Source organism: Oryctolagus cuniculus, chromosome X (assembly GCF_964237555.1).
Source record: "Oryctolagus cuniculus chromosome X, mOryCun1.1, whole genome shotgun sequence".
NCBI classification, from domain to species: Eukaryota; Metazoa; Chordata; class Mammalia; order Lagomorpha; family Leporidae; genus Oryctolagus; species Oryctolagus cuniculus.
In genome coordinates this window covers 110,924,936-110,942,963 of record NC_091453.1, presented here as the reverse complement: position 1 = coordinate 110,942,963, position 18,028 = coordinate 110,924,936, and the positions used below count along the sequence as shown (strand labels likewise).

At 45.0% G+C, this 18,028-nt stretch overlaps 1 protein-coding gene across 1 annotated transcript in view; it reads left to right on the top strand.

The window, feature by feature from the left end:
• Positions 1 to 18,028, top strand: part of GPC4 (glypican 4) — a 119,969-nt gene that overhangs the window by 98,673 nt on the left and 3,268 nt on the right. Inside the window, exons 5-8 of the mRNA XM_070067376.1 lie at positions 11,499 to 11,664; positions 16,289 to 16,419; positions 16,512 to 16,658; positions 17,513 to 17,649. Coding sequence (XP_069923477.1) covers positions 11,499 to 11,664; positions 16,289 to 16,419; positions 16,512 to 16,658; positions 17,513 to 17,649 — 581 coding nt within the window. The remainder of the gene's footprint in view (positions 1 to 11,498; positions 11,665 to 16,288; positions 16,420 to 16,511; positions 16,659 to 17,512; positions 17,650 to 18,028) is intronic.

Genomic DNA, 18,028 nt, shown 5'->3' with positions numbered 1-18,028 from the left:
TTCTCCACATTGTTCTCAGAACTAACTGTGGGAAATCGATAAACCTAACTTTGATATCTAAGAATCAGACACCCCCATTTATGCCATGAAGAGCATATATCCCACTGTGAAATAATCGCCACCACTTTCTGATGTTGCTTTGGGTATGAATTTTTCTGAAGAGCAAAAATGTATTACTGGTTAAGTTCTTTGAGAAAGTTGCTTTCCAAATATACCCCTCAGGGTTTTCTCTTTGTTTGTGTAAGAATTGATGTCTATTCTGGGATGGGCGTTTTGAGCAATGGTCAAGATGCCAGCATCCCATATGGGAGTGCCTGGGTTTGAGTCCCAGCTCTGCTTTTGATCCAGCTCCCTGCTAATGTGCCTGGGAAGCAGTAGGTGATGGCTCAAGAACTTGGATCCCTGTCACCCAGGTGGGAGACATGGATGGAGTTCCTGGTTCCTGACTTCAGCCTGGCTCAGCCCAGAAGTTGTGGGCATTTGGGGAGTGGTCCAGTGGGTGGAAGATACTTTCTCTCTCTTTCCCTCACTCTCTCCTCTCTCTCTCTCTCTCAAATACATAAATAATTAAAAAATAATTGATCTTCTATATTCCTTGTATTCTTGTATGTGCCTAACAAATACTTGCAGTTTTATAGTAATACAATGAATATAAGCTATGTGACCCAATTTATGTAAAGTAAACATTATTTGCCAATTGTTTAGTTGAAAATAATGTTTCATGGCTACTTTAAGTGCTGTGTTTATGATTGAACGCTTTTTTCATTTCACTTTTTATTTTAATTAATTTTTAATGGATTTAATTTAATTTTATTTTTTTTTAAGATTTATTTTACTTGAAGGGCAGAGTCACAAAGAGAGAGGGAGAGAGATCTGCCATACGCTGGTTCACTCCACAAATGGCCACAATGGCCAGGGCTGGGCTAGGCCAAAGCCAGAAACCAGGAACCAAGAGCTTCTTCAGGTTTCCCACATGAGTGTAGGGACCCAAGGATTTGAGCCATCTTGTGCTGCTTTCCCAGGCGCCTTAGCAGGCAGCTGGTCAATGTGATCTTTAGATAGAAGTCTAAGAACATAATGATATTCCCTTTCTCCTTCCCTCTCTCCTTCCTAATTGAAAACTTTCTTTTTTAAATGTGGTTCATTGCTGATGTTCCAAATATAAGGACTTAAAATAAAACCCTTCAGCCAAGTTGATTTTTATCATCTAAATTCCATTATCATAAACATCTAATCAGTTTCTAAAGCTGATTAAAACAAGAATTATATGAAATTCTATCATCTAATGAATATTTCTATATATAAGCATGCAAGGCATTTCTTACACACTTGAGAAAATTCTGGTTAACTGGTATTCATACTCCAAAAAATTAATGTCAACAGAATTTAAATGACAGTGGTTTGGAGAAGACAATAAGTGATCTGGCTATCAAAAACGTATTTCAAATTGAGCATGTTGACAAATCAATCTGGTTACTGTATAAGAGTCTCTACCAGTTTGGGTACACAGGCAATGTTGCTTTCATACCTATGGGTTCCCACCCCTGTTAATATCTGCTCAAGCGTTTGCAGGTGGACGTAGAAAACCCCAAGCAATGAACATACCTTCCTTTGGTACTCCATAAAATTTATTGCCTTGGGCTTGCAGAAAGCCCTTTCAGAGTAGGGAACGTGTCTCCTAATTGAAGAGAGCCAGCTCACTCACTCCGTCTACAGAGAGGCCTTTAAAGTCCAATGTGAAGAGCACCACTGTCTCAGGGCTGATTGCATGATTCACTCAGAGATGTTCCCACTTTCTCTTTCTGAGTGGCTGCCCGGCCTTTCCAGTTTGCTTTTGCAACAGAGGAGATGCAGTTAGAAGTTGAGCAGTGGTCTGATTATCGCTAAGCCTTTGAAAAGCTATTAGCACCAGCAAGCATAACTGACTTCAAGAGAAAGGCACTTCTTACTTGAAATAGATGTGCCTTGCTTCAGTTTCACTGAGCCCAAACAGCCAGTGATTTGAACTTACTCTGTTGAGCTTTACAATTCAAACTTCATAAAAGTCCTCTTAATTAGTAACAGATGGTGCAAGAATACCCTGGTGCTGCACATCTTTGTATTACTTATTCCATCTTTATTTGTCATGCTTCATGATACATTTCTTATTTACCTGCTTGTAGCAGCACTTTTGCCTGGAAGGGCAAATCTGTTGTGGTCTTTCAGAAATGCACAAGTGGTTACATGCACCATGAAAATTAATAGCTCCTATGCCAAAGAGAGTTGCATTCTCATGGTTTCAATTAACACTGACATAATGGGACTATGTCTACACCCCCACCCCAAACTACACAGGCTATAATTAGAAATCATTGCCTTAACATTGCGATGTCTAAATGACTGTCCTGCCTTGAAAACAGCTTCTATCGCTTCCCCTTCATTTTTGTCTGTGTGTAATGCTGTGACACTTGCAAGGCTACTAAAAAATTATTATGCTAGTTCTCCAAATGATTTGTACGTGTAATGTTTCCAAGTAGTCAATACAAAAAACTTTGAAGAAGCAAAGTGTAAATGTTAATGTTATTCTCCACTCACAACCTTCAAGACTCGGTTCACAAAGGGGAAGGTGGGATTCAACCTATGGAGGGGATGGGGGCGATAGGTGTGTGGGAAGTGTCAAAATTTGAATGATTTGAGATGACATATTCCAAAGAAAAATAGAGCCACATTCAAGGGGGTTGATATGAGGAGTCTTCATGAAGTTCATAGGAAACATGTATTATCAAAAAACTACATGAATTCAGAAACATTCACCTAAGTAAACTTAACTTTTAATTCATTTTCTCTATGAACTTTACGAAGTACTCTCATCCAGTGGTGCTTTAGCTTACAGATCATAACTGAGCCTAATAATTTAAAACACAAGGCATACTTTCAAGTATTTATGTAATTTCAATTTCATTCTACAGCATGTCTACAGGTATTTCTGAATGTATGCTACCTTGCTTCTTGTATCTTGCCATGCTTTTTATACTCTCTTTAGTAGAAGAAAAGTTAGGAACCTTCTCATCCTCCATCCTTTGTGTGCTAGTGTTCAATTCAAAACTAGTTAGGAAATTGTTGCATAAACTTATCACATACCCTGGCAAGTGTGGGTTCCCTATCTCTTTCCCTTACTGTAATTTTGGGAAATATTTTCTGTTACTTTTATTGAGTGCATATGTTACCAAGGAACAGATAAGATCTAGGCCTTTTCTGTTTGGTACTATTGGCTTCATAAAAAAAAAAAAAGATTGCTGCAACAAATATATGTTAGAAGCTGGAATCAACTGAAAGCATGGTGGCTGCCATCACTGTGCAATGTGGCTTAAGGCTCATTCTAAATTACTGAAATGAAGTCCAGGCTGCGTGAAGAGTTCTCTAGCATTTTTTTTTTCAGGCTGCTTGCAGTACTTTTTAATGTGGTGATTGGAAAATGCAGGTTATTGAGTAGAAAGTCCCAATCTCTATACAAAGAGTCTTTGCAGAGGTGGAGATGTCTCTGCGAAGGCTTTCTGTGTGAGATACAGCATGCAGATGTCCTGTGAAATGTACATCCTAAGGAAAGCAGGGACAAGTCTATTTTAAAAAGCCTTAATAAGTTAAATAAGTCTTAATAAGTTTAAGAGGATATGAGGACTCTTCCCCCACCTAGTGACTTTTACATGATGCATAGAGTGCGTCCTAAAAGTTCATGCAAGATGCATATTATGAAGAAACTATAGTTCAGAAAAAGTTTTCACTTAACATTTAAATTCCATTTTGCATGAGCTTTTTAAAGTACTTTGAAGTAAAACTTAATTTGGAAATTAGGCATAGTAAGAGGTGAACAATAACAAGTAATAAAATAGCAACGGTTAACAATACTGTAATACTGTATAATCAGCAGTAGCACTGCTCTTGCACTTTGGTGCCATCATTAATTAAAATGAAGGTTACGGGGACGCCTGCACTGCAGTAGCATGACAGTCACAGTCAGTCTCACTCTAGTAACCAAGGTGGCTACCGAGTAGCTGATGGGATGGTAGTACATATAGTATGGATATACTGGACAAAGGGATGATTCACTGTCCTTGGCTAGATGGAGCAAAACAGTAGAAGATTTCATCACACTCCTCAGGGCAGTGCACTGGGATTTTCCATTTGACATTTTTGAATGTTGGTTGACCACAGGTAATGGAAACCTACAATGAGGATCTACTGTATATTTTTCTTACCACTCCTGTAGCATATTGCACATGGTACCGACTCAGTGGCTGTTGTTTTGTTAAACAACATGTCATCTCACTCAAGTGTCTATTATGATGCTGCTTCATGAAGAACACTTAAATCCTAAATACCCTCCAGCAAAAACTAACTAATTTGCTCAGTAAGATTTTTTTTAACATTTATTTATTTATTTGAAAGTCAGAGTTACACACAGAGAGAAGGAGAGGCAGAGAGAGAGAAGTCTTCCATTCGCTGGTTCACTCCCCAATTGGCTGCAATGGCCGGAGATGAGCTGATCTGAAGCCAGGAGCCAGGAGCTTCTTCCAGGTCTCCCACGTGGGTGCAGGGGCCAAGGACTTGGGCCATCTTCTACTGCTTTCCCAGGCCATAGCAGAGAGCTGGATCAGAAGTGGAACAGCCAGGACTTGAACCAGTGCCCATATGGGATGCCAGCACTGCAGGCAGAGGCTTTACCCACTATGCCATAGCACTGGCCCCAGGTCAGTAAGCTTTGAAAACTACAGATTGTCCTTAGAAGACATCTAGTTCCACAGCTCAGTGTTCACTGTGTGTAGGGATACTCTTCTAGGTCTGGGAGATGTGGAGAAGGACCAAACCCATGTGCTGGCCTCAATGTACCCATAACATGTTATTCAAAAGAAGTCACTTAGGGGCCGCGCCGTGGCTCAGTTGGTTAATCCTCCGCCTTGCGGTGCCAGCATCCCATATGGGCGCCGGGTTCTAGTCTCGGTTGCTCCTCTTCCAGTCCATCTCTCTGCTGTGGCCTGGGAGGTCAGTGGAGGATGGCCCAAGTGCTTGGGCCCTGCACCCTCATGGGAGACCAGGAGGAAGCACCTGGCTCCTGGCTTCGGGTGGGCATAGTTCTGGCTGTAGCAGCCATTTGGGGAGTGAACCAATGGAGGGAGGACCTTTCTCTCTGTCTCTCTCTCTCACTGTCTATAACTCTACCTGTCAAATAAATAAAAACTAAAAAAAAAAAATTCACTTAAATACACATCGAAGAAATCAAGCACACATGCTCTAAAACCAAACTACCTGGGTTCAAATTTTTGCCAGTTATTTGTGCAAATCCCTTCATCTGTTTGGGCTTCTGTTTCCTCATCTAAGCCTAAAAAGTTAATAAGTGTGAAGTACTTAGAGCTGTGTTGGGCATATATTGAGTACACTGTAAATGTATGTTATAAATCGATAAGATCCAATAAAAGCCATCAGTAGTAACTCAGGTTATGGAACAGAATATTTTTCTCTTTAATTTTTTTAAAAGCTTTATTTATTTGTCAGAGTTACAGAGAGGCAGAGGCAGAGAGAGAGACTTCTTCCATCCACTGGTTCACTCCTCAGATGGCTACAATGGCTGGAGTGGTGCCAAATCGAAGCCAGGAGCCAGGAGCTTCTTCAGGGTCTCCCACACAGGTGCAGGGGCCCAAGGATTTGGGCCATCTTCTACTGCTTTCCCAGGCCATAACAGAGAGCTGGAGGGACTTGAGCAGCTGGGACTTGAACCGGCGCCCATATGGGATGCCGGCACTTCAGGCTTTACCTGCCACACCACAGCACCGGCCCTGCTCTTGTTGACACCAAGGCCCTTGTTACTATGAAACTATAAGAACTAACTGTGGCCGGTGCCACGGCTCAATAGGCTAATCCTCCACCTGCGGCGCCGACACACTGGGTTCTAGTCCCAGTCGGGGCACTGGATTCTGTCCCGGTTGCCCCTCTTCCAGGCCAGCTCTCTGCTGTGGCCCGGGAAGGCAGTGGAGGATGGCCCCAAGTGCTTGGGCCCTGCACCCCATGGGAGGCCAGGAGAAGCACCTGGCTCCTGCCTTCGGATCAGTGCGATGCGCCGGCCGCAGCACGCTGGCCATGGCGGCCATTGGAGGGTGAACCAACGGAAAAGGAAGACCTTTTCTCTCTCTGTCTCTCTCTCTGTCTCTCACTGTCCACTCTGTCAAAAAAAAGAACTGTGCATTTCTCTCTCTCACACCATTAAACCAACGTTTGTGTTCAAAGAGGTAAGGGAAGTAGGGAAGTATATATAGGTCTTCCTTTTTTGATTCTGTCTTCATGTGATATTGAGAAATAATGATTAAATCCTTTTTAACTTTTAAAATCTTTTTATTTATTTGAGAGGCAGAGTTACAGAAACAGAGAAGTAGAGAGAGAGAGGGAGAGAGAGAAAGAGAAAGGGAGAGGTCTTCCACTCCCCAAATGGCCGCAACGACTGGAGCTGGGCCGATTCGAAGCCAGGAGCTTCTTCCAGGTCGCTCACATGGGGGACCCAAGTGCAGGGGGACCCAAGCACTTGGGCCATCTTCCACTGCTTTCCCAGGCAATAAGCAGAGAGCTGGATCGGAACAGGAGCAGCCTCAATTCAAACCAGCACCCATATGGGATGCTGGCACCACAGGTGGAGGCTTAGCCCACTAAGGAACAGCACCACCTGGGCACATGCTGATTAAATCTTTAAAAGAGGTCTGGGGGCTGGCGCTGTGGTGCATCGGGTTAGCACCCTGGCCTGAAGTGCCGGCATCCCATATGGGCACTGTTCTAGCCCCGGCTGTTCCACTTCCCATCCAGCTCTCTGCTATGGCCTGGGAAAGCAGTAGAGGTTGACCCAAGTCCTTGGGCCCTGCACCCAGGTGGGAGACCTGGAAGAAGCTCCTGGCTCCTGGCTTCGGATCAGCACAGCTCTGGTCGTTGTGGCCAATTGGGGAGTGAACCAGCAGATGTAAGACCTCTCTCTCTGTCTCTCTCTCTCTCTCTCTCTCTCTTTCTTTCTCTCTCTGCCTTTCCTTCTCTCTGTGTGTAACTCTGACTTTCAAATAAATAAATAAATCTTTAAAAAAAGAGGTCTGAAAGGTGACTTTTGTAAAAGCAGTCATAATGCTCTCGTTCACTCCTATCCAGGCCCCAAGGTTCATCAGATCCTTCTAAACGAAGAAAAACATATCAAATATTAGTCCAAAGCTGGCACCCAAAGTAACAAATTGAACACTTTAAGTGTTCATACTTTATGGTATGCCATGCCATAAAGAATAAATATATAACTAAAGATCAAAGGAAAACCTCGATGTATAGTTACCCTTTTTTAATGATTTGCAGTGTGGCATGATTTACCACTTGGGCTTTGGCCTTCCAGAGTAAATCTACTTCTGTAACTTTTGGGAGACTCAAAAGAAGTAATTGCTTTTTTTAAAGGTTTATTTGAAAGACAGAATTACAGAGAGAGAGATCTTCCATTTGCTGGTTCACTCCCCAAGTGGCCACAATGGCCGGGGCTGTGCCATTCCAAAGATAGGAGGCAGGAGTTTCTTCCAGGTCTGCCATATGGGTGCAGGGGCCCAAGCACTTGGGGCACCCTCCACTGCTTTCCCAGGCACATTAGCAGGGAGATGGATCGGAAGTGGAGCAGCCGGGACTCGAACAAGCACCCATATGGGATGCTGGCACTGTAGGCAGCAGCTTTACCCACTACATCACAATGCCAGACCCAGAAGAAATTTATTTTATGGCTAACAAGGGGTAGAATGTGAATGAACTTAAACATTTCTGTTCAAAATGAAGAAAGACCCAGAACAAAGTGTGACTTAGTCAACTGTTACATTTGCTTATGAGTGAAAGGTTGATCCTTGGTCAGGCGGAGATCACTGGGAGCTTGTGAAGGAGAACCTAGCACTGCCTGGCATTTTGCCATGGGGCACAAGAGTTACCCTTGGGTCAGAGATCAGAAGGTAGAGCTAGTCCTTGGCGTTCTGGGTCTCCCATCCAGAGCTTGGTCAGGGCGGTGGGGGTGGGGCCCCAACGCTTGTGAAGTGCTCGCATTATTGACCCTTTCCTCTGGAGGTTGAGGCATTTAGGGGATTCCCGTCTTTACAGGCCGCATGACTGTTACAATCCTTGCCTTTCTACCACGGTCTCATTCCACACAAGGGATTTGCTTCCTAGGTTCTGCGTTCCCTTCATGTGAAATGATGCATGGTGGTCTGATTAGTGGCTGTGAGATGAAAGACAGATTTTGTCCAACTTTGGTATTTCCTATGCCTTTTCTCATCCCACTTTTCTTATAATTTCTGCATCTCTTTTTCACTTCTGGTATTATTTAGTGTTTCCATAGCATGTTAGAGCTGCGTTCCTTGTGATCATTTTAGTAGTTACACAACAAATCATGTGCAGAGCCTGAGCCAGTACTTAGCCAAAGAATGAAATGGAAAAACTCTGCCAAACCAAGCTTCATAATCTTCCTGAACAAAACTCTACTGTGTCATTTAGTTCGGTCTCTGTAGAGCTTGAGCCCCATCATCAGCATGTTAGAGGGGAGGGTACTACAAAGTCTGATGTACACATCATTGGACTTGCAGTTGAATTAAAAATACAATGAACTGCTTTCTAGAGTTATTAAACAACGAGAAAGGACTTATTTGAAAAAAAAAGCATTTCTCTTTTTTTAAATTGTATTTATTTGAGAGGTAGAGTTAGAGAGAAAGGTCTTCCACCCACTGGTTCACTCCCAAGATGGCTGCAATAGCCAGAGCTGCACCGATCCAAAGCCAGGAGCCAGGAGCTTCTTCTGGGTCTCCCACAGGGGTGCAGGGGCCCAAGGACTTGAGCCATCTTCTACTGTTTTCCCAGGCCATAGCAGAGAGCTGCATGGGAAGTGGAGTAGTGGGGACTCATATGGGCACCCATATGGGATGCCAGTGCCACAGACAGAGGCTTAGCCTACTATGCCACGGTGACGGCCCTTTTTTTCTTTGTAAAGACTTATTTGAAAGGCAGAGTGATGGGAGGGGGAGAGGGAAGAGGGGAGAGGGGAGAGGGGAGAGGGGAAAGGGGGAGAGAGAGAGAGAGAGAGAGAGAGAGAGAGAGAGAATCTTCCATCCACTCTTTCACTCCCCAAATGGCTGCAACAGCTGAGGCCAGGACAGGTCAAAGTCAAAAGCCAGGATCTTCTTCCAGGTCTCCCACATTGGTAGCACTTGGGTCATCCTCCGCTGCTTTCCCAGGCAGATGAGCAGGGAGCTGGATTGGAAGTGGAGCAGCCAGGACTTGAACTGGCACCCATGTGGGATGCCAGTACTGCAAGTAGTAGCTTAACCCACTGTGCCACAAAGCTAGCCCTACCCCAGCATTCTTATCTCTTAACTGTGAGAGTGGAACTCCGTCATCTCTAAGGTCCCTTCTAGTTCTAAGATTTCCATGATCCTGGGAATCTTGAGCTACCTCCCCTCTCCAGGCCTGTTTGCTCATCTGTAAAATGAGAGGTGGACAATCTGTGACTTTAAAGGAATGAACTTTTAGCTATCCTGAAGGGCCATTCCTCCAGGGTATTTGTTAGCCAAGATTTTACTGTACATTAATACATAGTTAAAAGGACTAATTTAATGCCTAGGAAAACATTTGGGACTGGTTAAAACTGTGGAAAAATCCGAATTCTTTGTAGGGAACATTGACTTGAGTGTATACAAGTACCATCTTGTTGTTGCATGTTTAGGCTACAGGTCTGTTTGAGATTGAGGGGAGGCGGGTAGAGAGAGAGAAACACATGCAAGGGATAGGAGTCTGACAATGTTAAGTTCTTCTTCTGACAGTACTAATCCTCTGTTCCTGTTTGTAAGGGAACTGTTGATAAGTGGTATCCAAAGTAACACTCCAAAGCAGGTGAAGTTCATTGCCAGGCTGTCCCACATCCCAGAATTTGTTCCCTGCGATGGTATTTGCTTTCAAAATTTCAGTTTGCAGAACTGGTTGGTACTGATAGAGACGAACACACTAATCCTCTGATACTGATTTTGAAGGAGGAGGGTAGGGGCAGACAGAATGAGGAGTCAAAAACTTTTAGTTAGCTGCCACAGTTCTTTCTAAGCATTGATGGAAATGAGCGACAAGATGTAAATCAGCACTTCTGCACCCAAAACAAGTTCACCTTAATGAACTACAAAGATGAAATTAAGTTCCACTTCGCTGCAGAAGACTCCCAACCCAATCTGACTCTGGCACTGTTTTCATCCTTGGTACCTCCCTTACTCATGGGCTTTTATTTTTAAAAGTTCTAAGTTTATTTTCATTTTATTGGAATAGCAGAGAGACAGGGAGAGCTTCCATCTGCTGGTTTACTCCCCAAATGCCTCCAACAGCCAGGGTTGGGGTAGGCTGAAGCCAGAAGCTCAGAACTTAATCTGGGTCTCTTGCATAGGTGGCCGGAACTTAAGTACTTGGGCCATCTTCTGCTGCCTGTCAGGGTACACGTTAGCAGGAAGCTGGAATTGGAATTGGAGCTGAGACTCCAACCAGGCACACTGATGTCAGATGTAGGTGTCTGAAGTGGCATCCTAATTGCTGCACCAAACTCCTACCCGCTTCATGAACTTTTAGTAATAACCCCCATGTGACCATGTGTACGGTGTTTCAGTTTCTACCTGGTGTTCAAACCACTCTAAATTCTGGCCACACACACATGCCTATGCATCCAGCATTGTTTCCCACAATTCCTGAACCCTCTTCTGAGATGCCACTCTGATAGATTTTATTCGTTACATCCCTCCCTACCTGGGATCTTCTCCCTTTACTTCTCCAGTTAAATCCAACTCCATCTTCCAAAATGTAACTGAAGCACCACCTCTTCCATCCAGTGTTCCCTAAGTACTCTATGCTTTAACTGCTTCAATCCCTGAAAGTCCTTCACACACTCCCAAGTTCAACATGACTCATACTTTGCCTTGTAGAATCCACCCATTAGTTTTGTCTTATGCATAGCTCATGGCCTAGAACAGAGTACCCAGTAGGAGCCCTTCTACCTCTTGATTGGGGCGCTAAGGTTCAAAGGGCAGGCCTCCAGTCAGTGTGGTCCCCCATGGTTGGCAGGTAAGGGTAGCCTTCACTACTGTATCTCATAGCTGATACATTTGTGAAAGGACTGTGATGTGACTGAGTGTGTATGAGAGACAGACAGACACACCCTGAAAAGGAGTGAAGTGGAGGAGGTATGAGAGTTTTCAGGCTGGGGGGTACTGACTGTTTAAGGTCCTGCAGTGTTCATCACCTCCTTCGTCTCCCCAGTGCGCACCTTCCCTTCTCTTGATTTTGATCTAGTTCACTTCTCCAGGAGGCCGGCTGATCAGTGGTCAGTGATGACTCATTTTTACATTCAGTTCGTGGTCAAGCCTTCAATGTCAACCTGATGGACTTGAATTTCTGTGTCTGTTTTAGCCCCACGACTACTGTCTTTTCTTCTTCTTCTTCTTGCACATTAGGTGAATCCCACCGCCCAGTGTACCCAGGCCCTGTTGAAGATGAGCTACTGCTCCCACTGCCGGGGGCTGGTGACCGTGAAGCCCTGTTACAACTACTGCTCGAACATCATGAGAGGCTGTTTGGCCAACCAAGGGGATCTCGAATTTGAGTGGAACAATTTCATAGGTGAGCTCTAGTGACTGACGTATTGGTATTGTTGGAGGTTGCTCCACTTCTGGCCACAAGGAACGTTATAATTGCTAACCATGAGCTTTCGGTTCATTTCAATGTTAGTAGTTTAGTGTTTGCCAGCAATTGGTGGCATTTCTGAAGATACTACATACAGTGACTGACAAATTTCAATAACAAGAAAGTGCCTTTTGGATATTTTTCCCCAAAGGTCAGTTTTAGTTATGCGTCATAGACTTGTTTCCACATAAATGCAGGAACACAGCCCTCAGGGAGCTGTGAAAGTGGCTTTGAAAACGTTATATCTGTTACTTTGCAACCAAATCTTCAGCAGACTGGCCAGATACCCATCTGTTATTTGGATCAGGTGCAATCCGATTGTGGCAGTTTAGGAGTTCTGCTTCTCTAGAGGATTCAGCCCAGGTTGGCTGCTCCAGTAAGAATGGCAGGAATGTGGCCCTGAAAATCCTGCGTGTCCCCTCCACCTGGAACAACATGACTGGAGCTGAGACAGCAATGTAAGTGGAGTGGCCAGTTTCAGAGACACTTGATTATGACGTGGGGGACAGGACAAATTAGGGCTAATGTAAATGTCCGGCCATCAACTTTCTGGATGCTTTCTTAGTGCATCTAATCACTCCTGAAATGGCAGTGAGCACTGTTGAAGCTCCTAGTGTTGGGTGTCCACGGAACTGTGCACACGTACTAACAGCTCACACAAATTCCCGCGTCCCCCCTGCCCCAGTCACATTTGCATAATTGCAGAATTTGAGTGTCTTTATAAGCACCTATTTTTCACTTATTTGTCCACATCAGGGAACATGCATGCAATTTGCTGGCCTGTTTTTTTTTTTAACGTGTTGGGTGGGTGTGGGGGGTTGTTGGGGAATGCTTTTTAGTCTGCATGAGAGCTAATTACCATATTAACTCTGTTTGAAAGTGCATCAATAAATTGGCTCCAACAGATTCTTGAGAACACTGACACAGGGGGGAAAAAAGATGTGAATATTAAGCACTTCAGCACAATTGTAGCCTAAATAGCTCAAAGCTAGAAGACCTGAAAAAAAAATCTTTTACACACAGCAAAGCAGAATCCCATGAAAGAGAAAGCAGAAGACCAGCAAAGACACACAGGCACAAATGGCACATCATGCTCCCAGTGAAGCCAGGGAGGAACTGTTGTTCACAATTTATTTCTCATGGAAGTAAAAGTCCATGACATTTCCAGATCAAAACTTGATGGTTTTTTTTCCCTTTCTGTCTCTCTTTCTAGTCCTCCCCTCATCTCCACACCCAAATGTCAAGTTTGCAATTCACTTCTGCTAAAGAGAGGTTTCATAGAGTTGGTGACAGCCTCTTTTCACTTTTCCCTGTGATATACACTGTCTCCAGGCAAAGGAGTAGCATTTGCCATACAGTACCCGAAATGTGCCAGTGATGTAATTTTGCCAGCTTTCCTATGAAGACCTCCGGAACAAAATACAGAGGAACACGCACCCCTTGAACTCTTTGTTATTCTAATGTTTCTAGCAGAAACTATCACTCAAGTCCTTGGTTCTTGTATTAAAATACTGATTCTTCTACCTATTTTCTCAGGAGTTTACAGCTGCATATAAACCAGATCCACACTCTGGCTTGCTTCATTCATGTTTGCAGCCATTTACTCAAAAACAAGGACTTTGGTTGCTATTGTCGTTTTCGTTGTGTGCTTTTAAAATTACATTTGGTGTTCTGCAGAAACAAAATTAAAACCAAGTGGAAATTGATAGAATTTCTGAATCGATTTTCCCCAGTTATTTTAAATGATACTTTTTGGAGGGATGAGGTTATATAATTGTATCTAAACTTCTTTTTTAATGGGTATACTATTCTTTATTTCAGATAAGCTGATATAAAAGGCTAGCTGTAATAGACATTGTTAATCTCCAGTGCTTTTTCATGAATTTTTCACAAGGGTTTAATTAATCTGCTCTGTGGTTGTAGAATTCAGTCCCAATTTACATGCCTCTGCTGTAAATTCTTTTTTTTTTCCTTGTCCTTTTTTTAGTTTCTTTGCAAGGAGTTTTTCTTTCCCTTTAAATGACTGCAGTTAATGAATGGTCAAGGGCTTTTTTTCCCCCCTTCTTTAAATCAGATCTTGGGGTTAAGTCGGGAAACTGCCTTTTGTTCTTCCAGTCAGGTCGCGAGGCTGAAGATGTGGGTTTCTGATTATTGGCGGCACAAAGCAGGAGTCGCTTTCCCTAGTGAGAAGGGAAGGCTTTGTTGCTGAGGGCAGTGGGGAGCCACTCAATGCCAGTGCTGAAATCCTGCTGGAGGACTGGGCCTTAGAAACTGAGGATGGCTTTTCCAAGTCCGCCTCCTTGCTGCTGCGCCCGCCCCCTGTCCTCTCTTAACTGTATCCGCGGATCGCCACGAATCCTCCCCTTTTGGCAAACGTGGAAACCTGTTTGCTCTTCATCTGGAAGGACCCCAAAAAGTTAAAACACCTCGGAACTCAGCTCTAGAAGAGGCTGGTCCTATGAAACCTTCCGTTCAAAAACACGAGGCTACTTCAAAAAGTTTATTAGAAAAGAGAATTAAAAGGTAAGTTTATTTGGGCGCAAAAATGTTTGAAACCCATGCATAGTTTTACCGTAATCCATTTTTTCCATGAGTTTTTTGGAAGTCCCTATTATGCATGGATTTCCAGTTTGTTGCACCAAATAAACTTACCTTTTAATTCTATTTTCCACAGAGTTACTGCAGTTCCCTCATAAACCAACCTCCCCACCCCCAAACTCCTCCCAAAAACGTATCTGGAGAATCCACGTTACTCTCAGGTGCAATTTCTCCATCACGTGCTGTGGCTGCATTAACGTTCATCTGCCTCATCACCAACCCTATTCATGCCACGTGTTGCTGCCAGTGGGCATTTAGTCAAGGACCTGAAAACCAAAACAGCAAAGCCGGCATCCTTGCATTCGGCTTGGGGCTTCTTATCAGGAAGAGGAGGAACGACTGATGGCCAATGCTAGACTTCTGCTGGGGTTAGAGCTTGGGCTCCCGGGGCCCTGGGCTGCAGGCAGCATGTATCCTCAGTCGCATTCTTGAGCCGTGCAACACGCAACGCCATGGCACCGGCCCCAACAAAGGCCCAGCCTCACTCTCCATTCCCAGGCCCTTGTGTATGGCGGGCCAGCTCACAGTTTACAAAGACGCCAAACAGCCAGAAGAATTGGGGTTTATGTTTCCTTTCAGTCTTTCACAAACACATTAGTGATCTGGCCTTTCCTGGCCACTAGGGGAATAAGTAGTTAGAAAATGGAGTGTTTTTTTTTTTTCTTGTTTAAACCTCTGCATTTTAGATGTTTATTATCTGTCTATTCATAATATTTTTATTTGCAGTGAGCAATTTCTTCTCGGCTTACGGAGGAATGTGTTTTCTGTACGTGGCCGCCTGATGCTTTGACAATGATGAACACATTTAAGTTGTGCTCCACTTGTTTACAAAAGTCTCCTTTCGCTAGCACATCAAAAGCATTTTTTTCTCTCCTCTAGTACAATGGTATATTCATGCTGTCAGCCTTTACTTAGAGGTTAGGAGCGTCACTTTATTGGCGCTTACCACAATGCAATCTGAAACTTCATTTGTTATTACTTTCAAAAAAAAAATTGCATTTCACGGAAATCTAGTTGGGGTTTTGTGACATCGGGATTGTGGTTTAGAGAAATGACCCCAGGCCTGAAAATGTTGTGGAGCATTTGTTCTAGGTTGAAGGTGAAAGGTTGATGACCAAATTGGGTTGCATTGATATGCTGATGTCCAGTGTCCTTTCTGCTGGGGAGCTTAGGTGGACGCTCAGCTGGGGGCTAGCAGTCGGCTGTGTTCTTTGAGGAGAACACAGTCTTAGGGAAAGCAGCCCTTCTTTCTTGTGGCTGACCGAGCCTACCTGAAGGTGGCAGAGAATGTGTATCTGGTTTTTTCCCCAGCATACCTTAAGTCACTAGTGTGTAAAGGGGAGAAAACAACTTGAAAACATTGCTGCTTGTCATTAACGAATCACTTTTTCTCATTGGGGGATTTCGTTCTTCTAAATTTGCACAATAGGCATCAGGCATAAATACTAATCTCCATAATCCCAACACACACGTATGGCAAGAAAACATGTACAGGGTAGTCTGTGCAAAGTCGCATTATTTGCAAAGTCATTGGAATTCCTAGAGAATTCCAAGAAAGAAAACAATTGGTAGGCCAGGATTTTCACAGCTTTGTGTTTTTGACTCTGCTAAGTGGAACCCGAGACGAAAAGATTCTAGGGAAGTCTTTGGGAGAAGCAGCCTCCTACATTGACAGCCGCTGGCACAGGACGGAAGCACAATGGAAGATTCCTGGTTGGGTTTCCTTGCTGTAGAACACAGCCCTCGTCTGGCAGTTTGACATGTCAGAGGGCCAGTGGTACCTGCTGACTAAATGCAGCCTGTGCAGTGTAGCTAGCCAGGAAAGCATGACTGCATTAGGATGCTTGCCTCCCCTCGCCCCACGCAGGGCGCCAGGAGAATCAAAGTGCCACACCGCTTACCCCAGGCCGAACTAATGCTTTCCTTTTTCTGTTGTGTTGCCCTTGTGCAAACCTCCCGTTAGACGCGATGCTCATGGTGGCGGAAAGGCTGGAGGGTCCTTTCAACATTGAATCCGTCATGGATCCCATCGACGTGAAGATCTCCGATGCTATTATGAACATGCAGGAGAACAGCGTGCAAGTGTCGCAAAAGGTAATAGAGGCCGACTCCGGGAAGGCGAGCTGGAAGCGGCCTCTGCCCCGTGACGTCACTTCCCCTCCTGACCGCGCTTACTCTGATGGCAGGTGTTCCAGGGATGTGGACAGCCCAAGCCCCTCCCAGCCGGACGAATTTCTCGGTCCATCTCTGAAAGTACCTTCAGTGCTCGTTTCCGGCCCTATCACCCCGAGGAACGCCCCACCACAGCAGCTGGCACTAGTTTGGACCGCCTGGTAAGCATGTTGGCAGGAACGGCTGTGTTTAATGAAGCAGAACTGGAAATGAACTGTAAGTTGGAAGGCTTGCAAGCCTGGGTCTTTCAGGTGTAACCTTTTGAGTAAATTGTACGTGGATGGCAGTAAATCCACCATGCTCATTTTGTAGCTCAGAAAGTTCTTACACAGGCAAGGACATGCGATGCACAAGCCGTGGCCTGAAAATGGCCCTTTAGCTCTGCTGTGTATTTATTGAGCATCTACTATGTGCCTGTGCTAGGAACAAGAGGAGGCTTAGGAATCAGGCAGATCCTGGTTCTCCAGAGGCCCCCACAGAGGGGGAGCAGCAGACATTTGAAGCTCACTAGCAGAAAGTGACTTGACACAGTGAACGCTTGGGTGGGAGAGGAGTAGGGGAACACAGGCCAAGGGCGGCGTGCTACACCAATGTCACGTGCACATGGGAATTCAGTAGTTGGAGGGTTCACAGAGCAGGGAGCCTGGGGAGGCGGGGCTGGCTGGGGTGGACAAGCAGGCACAGGCAGGGTTCTCAGAGCGGATCCTGTGTGAGCACAGCCGCCACTGTGACAGCCTTGGGAGAAGCCGCTGTGTCTTGTCGCTGTGTGTATGGGGCACGGAACCTGCTGGGCCCAGATGGTCATGGCAGTGCAGAGACAGAGCTTGCATTTCAACGGTGAATTCCTCTGAGTGCTACTGGCCTAGGTCTCCATGGGATCTCCATCCTTGTCTCTTCTGACTACAGTGAGTTGCCTGTCACCCTGGAGAGACTGAGGCCCAAATGTCCCAGAGGCCCATCTGTAGGCCGCTCGGTGTTGTTTTGCAGAGGTCGTTGAAAACGTTTTCTTCATCAGGTTACCGATGTCAAGGAGAAGCTGAAACAGGCCAAGAAGTTCTGGTCATCTCTCCCTAGCAACGTTTGCAACGATGAACGGATGGCCGCGGGAAATGGCAACGAAGAAGACTGCTGGAACGGAAAAGGCAGAAGCAGGTGAGCTGCGGCTGAGCCCATTCGCCCTCTCTCTCCCGCCCTGGCTTCCTGGCGGGCCTTCAGCAAGGCTGTTCTCCGTCGGCAGGGCAAGCACCGGCAACCTTTTTCGGCCCGAAGCGACAAATGGAAGGCCTCTAGACGTTCTTAGGAATGGGCTTTGCAACAGTTTGAGCGGCCACCTGGTTTGACAGTAGTAGGGCTGTGCCAGTAGTGTCGTTATTTTCAAAATATTTAACGCCTGTGGCCCTTTGCCCAGTGGGCAGGCCCCGGAAAGTACTGGTCGTCAGAAGTCACCATTCTCTGACTTGATGCTGTCCCGTGTCCCTCCCTTCCCTACTCAGGAACTTAAATAAGTGCCCCTTCGGAGTGAGAGTACTTG